The sequence below is a fragment of the Cantharellus anzutake genome, assembly GCF_015039405.1.
Source record: "Cantharellus anzutake strain C23 chromosome Unknown EI90scaffold_24, whole genome shotgun sequence".
In the NCBI taxonomy this organism is placed as follows: Eukaryota; Fungi; Basidiomycota; class Agaricomycetes; order Cantharellales; family Hydnaceae; genus Cantharellus; species Cantharellus anzutake.
The window spans coordinates 725,809-729,592 of NW_024066974.1; the positions used below are offsets into that span (position 1 = coordinate 725,809).

Sequence of the window (3,784 nt, forward strand, 5' to 3'; positions counted from 1 at the left end):
GGATCCCCCATGGGGACACCTGGATGACTGCGGCTGTATGCAGGGTGATGTGGAAAACCTCATGTGACCCAAGCTGCATGTACATAAAGGTACCTGGGGTGGGAACCGAAGAAGTAACCTTCTTCTCACAGTTCCCACTTCAGGTAAGTAGCATAGCCCCCCCTTTTAATAACAACTCACAGTTCCCACTTCAGTCTGAGTGGCCAGGGACCCTCATCCTGGACCGGGCTTGCCAGTATGCATGCCCACTCCACACCCTGCAACGGCCTCAGTGCCGGGCATTACCCTCGGGCCGCCTCGACCCCGGACGTGTCCCTGACAGTCTTGAGATCAACATGAAGTAGAGGCTGCAGTTGCCAGGCCATTTTCACTTTCCCATGGTCAATGGTGAGGAAATTTGTATCCGGTGCGACTACTGGACTTATCTGGAGCTCCAAATTCTTATGACGTAAACCAGCATGACTGGACAAATGACATAAAATGGACAAGCCTGGTATCGAACCCAGGACTTCTAGCATGCATCCATACACTACTCGCCCATTATGCCAGGGGGGGGTACCCCTTCCCTGATGGTTTTGGGAGATCACTTGATCCCTTCCTCCAACAAATGGTGCATGGAGATAAGCTTGAAATCCAGGGAGATGGGAGTACAAGAAACAAAGGGGGTCCAAATTGGAACAAAGGTGTCCAAATGGAGACAAAGGGAAGTATGGGTTGGGAACTACACCAAGGGTCAAGGGTTAGACTCTATGGTGGGAGGTAGGGAGGGTGAAGGCCCAGAGGGGCAGGAGGCTGAGAGGGAATGGGGTGGATGTGTCAGAAGATGGGCAGATTTCTGTTGGAGTCAGGGTCAGTGTCAAAAACCCGTCGGTTATGGAAGAGGGGGTAAATGCGTGAGTCCGAATGCAGGCGGGGCTCAACTAGAGGGGGTCCGAGGGCTCCGGTAGTGAACCGAAGCTTCTCAGGGAGCCCGGTTCTGCTGGATGGTACAAGAGGCTCTAAGAAGGACGCGGCCTCAGCGACTCGGAGGGAGTGCTGTGCCTCCGTTACGTCTCAGTTAGTCCTTGTATTTCTTATGTCTGAGGTGTCTTGTAGAACAGGGACAGGATTCACTCAGAGGGACTTTGGGTGGCATTTTAGTCGAGATTAGAACTGAGGAACTACAGGTTCTAATCTACGTGTATTTATTGAAGGAGGATGGGGAGGACTTTAGTCAAAGCCCGAAATGACAAAATGGGGAAAACACCGAAAGGTACCGAATGATACCGAGAGGTACCGAAAGGGTCCGAACGATATCTAAAACGGGGAACCGAGGTGTCGGGCCAAGGAGGGCGGAGTTGGAGGCCGGAAAATGAATGGGGAAGACAAATGGATAAAGGGGGTTAGCCGACTGAATGGTAGTAAGAAGGTAGTCGTGCTAAGAATGGGAGATGACTAATAAGTGATAACGTGAGGGAGATCACCGAAGGATGCGGGTAGCTCCGAAAGCAGAGTTGCGTATCCGAAGGATGTTGGGTGACTCAAATAAATGAAATGGGTGGAGGAAGGGTTTAAGGGCATGTCACGGGATGTCGGAGGTCCGTCAGGATATCGGAGCAAATCCGGGATCTCCGAATGTTCCGACTCGGGACCGAGGTTCCGGGATGGGAGTGGCCAAGGTTCGGTGTGCCGCAACCAGACCGGAGCTGAGACAGTCAGGAGGGAAGGTGACTTGGAGAGTGGGGAGGCAAGGTGTAGGGGATGGTGAAGTTGTTAGGAAGGTGTGATGTGGTGGGAGTGCGCAGGGTTGGGATTCCGGGATATGACAGTCAGAGGTTTTGGCAGAGGTCTGTTGGAGTGCACACATGCAGATGTGCAGGTGGAAATTAGTGGCATGTCCAGAAGTGCTGTTCAAGGTTAGCAGAGTGGGATTGTGGCCTCAGCAACTCAAGGGGAGCACTGTGCCCTGAGCTTGATGTCTGGGGGAGATCCCTTATTTACAGATTGAACTTACAGTGAACTTCAAGCAAAACTTGCAGGCAGTGCAGGCCTGTTGGAGGAGCATGAGCTCAGTGAGGACAAACTCAGAGGGGGGTAGCCCCCTTTGCAGAGGTGGGGACTGTTGGAGATCAACCTCAAAACATGTATTTACATATATTTGTGCCAACAATTCTATTTAGTGGTCTACTCTCATCTGGTCCAACCCCAGCCCTATTGTGGCCTCATCCTATGGTTTTCTAGGGACTCAGACCAGACAGGGGGTACTCTAGTTGATTCCAGACTAAGGTCCCTGAAAGTATTTACAGGATATAAATAGGCAGGAGGAAAACATAGAAGGGCCAGTCAGTCCAGCATGGTCCAGTGTGGAAATGAGTGGGGATTGTCAAACTGAATAAAGACAAGAGCCCAGGAAATGGGAGGCAAGAAATGAACTAAGTGGATCAAGTGCCAATATTGACAGGTTAAGTGAATGAATAAGAAGTGCATCAGCACACAGATCAAGTGCCAATATTGGCAAGTTAAGCGAATGAATAGATGAACAATATAGGCACTCAGCAAGGAATGAATGGTATGCTGCCAAGTGACAAAAATGGCCAGAGGAGGAAAGTGGAGGTCAGCGTGTGGCACCAATACAAGTCCGCAAATAAGCCAGGTCAGTGCAGTGCCGACACAAATCTGTGAGACAGAGGTGGATCCATCAGTACTGTCACAAGGACAGCCTGATGACCAGCAGAGGTCCTGAGGGGAGTGGGAGTGTTGACCTGACCACAGGGTGTGGAGGGCAACCAGAAGCATCAGAGGTGCAATGTTAGAGACTCAAGGAAGGTGTCATATCCATCCATGGCCATCGACCTCCACTGCCTCCAATCCTTCCAGACCACCTCCGCTCCTTCTTCGCTAACCTTGGAGCTCCTGTATTCCGCAATCACCTCCACCTCCCTCGATGGTCACCACCCCCTCTTTTCAATATATTACCTATGCCTCCCTAAGTATGGAGCCCCGAAGGCTTCCGGACAGCTCTGACGTCTGCTAGCACACTCCTGCCTCCGCTGGGCAATTCACTTGCTTGCCCTGCAAGCCCACCTTTGGGTCTATCCCTCCTTTCCATTTTTGGGTTATTGCCTGCCATTCCGCTAACCCCGTAACCTGACTTGTCGGTAATATTCAGTCGGCTAATGTTTAACTCTGTTAGCTCCGCTCCACTCGGCCCCACCATTCATGGGCCCGCTCTCACTGCAACTATATATACTTAACTTGTACATAGGTTACACCTCAGTGATAAAATCGACTAGAGTTGATCCCCCTTTAGTTCTTGTTGCCAGTAAGTAAATTAGGGCATGGATGTGTAACTTGGCACAGCGCTCCTGGCTTGAGTCGCTGAGGCTGAAGCCCTCCTCCACCACGGAGACAAATCCTTTGTCTCGATCTGGTCTCTAACAGAAGGTAGTCTCTTTCTGCTTCCACTGTGCATCCTTTTTTCTTGCCGCCTTTTCTGTGTTGCATGCATGGCAACTCTTCAGTAATTTTGTAGTGGAATTACAGGAAGCAGCAAATTCATCAATAGACTTTTCTGTCTTGCATTTTTTGCAGTGTTTTGTAGCTTTGCTAGAAGACATGGGGATGAGATGGGGTGTAACAGTGTAGGAGGGCACAGCAAGTACCACACAAATGAGGCCAGAATCGCATTTTTCGAGGTTCCAATGAGCACCCTCAAGCATCCAACACAATCCCAATGCCCACAACACATTTCCACATTTTTTCCAATTTTTTCCATGCTTTTTTCTCAAGACTCATATTGCCATTT

General features: G+C 50.3%; 1 protein-coding gene across 1 annotated transcript; it reads left to right on the forward strand.

Moving 5' to 3' along the window:
* Nucleotides 1-542: 542 nt before the first annotated feature.
* EI90DRAFT_3016558 (uncharacterized protein) lies at nt 543-1,229 on the forward strand (the record flags this gene model as incomplete). Its single annotated transcript, XM_039057007.1, has 2 exons — nt 543-849; nt 1,096-1,229. 2 exons carry the CDS (start codon nt 543-545, stop codon nt 1,227-1,229), a joined length of 441 nt encoding a protein of 146 aa, XP_038915951.1.
* Between the last annotated feature and the right edge of the window lie 2,555 nt (nt 1,230-3,784).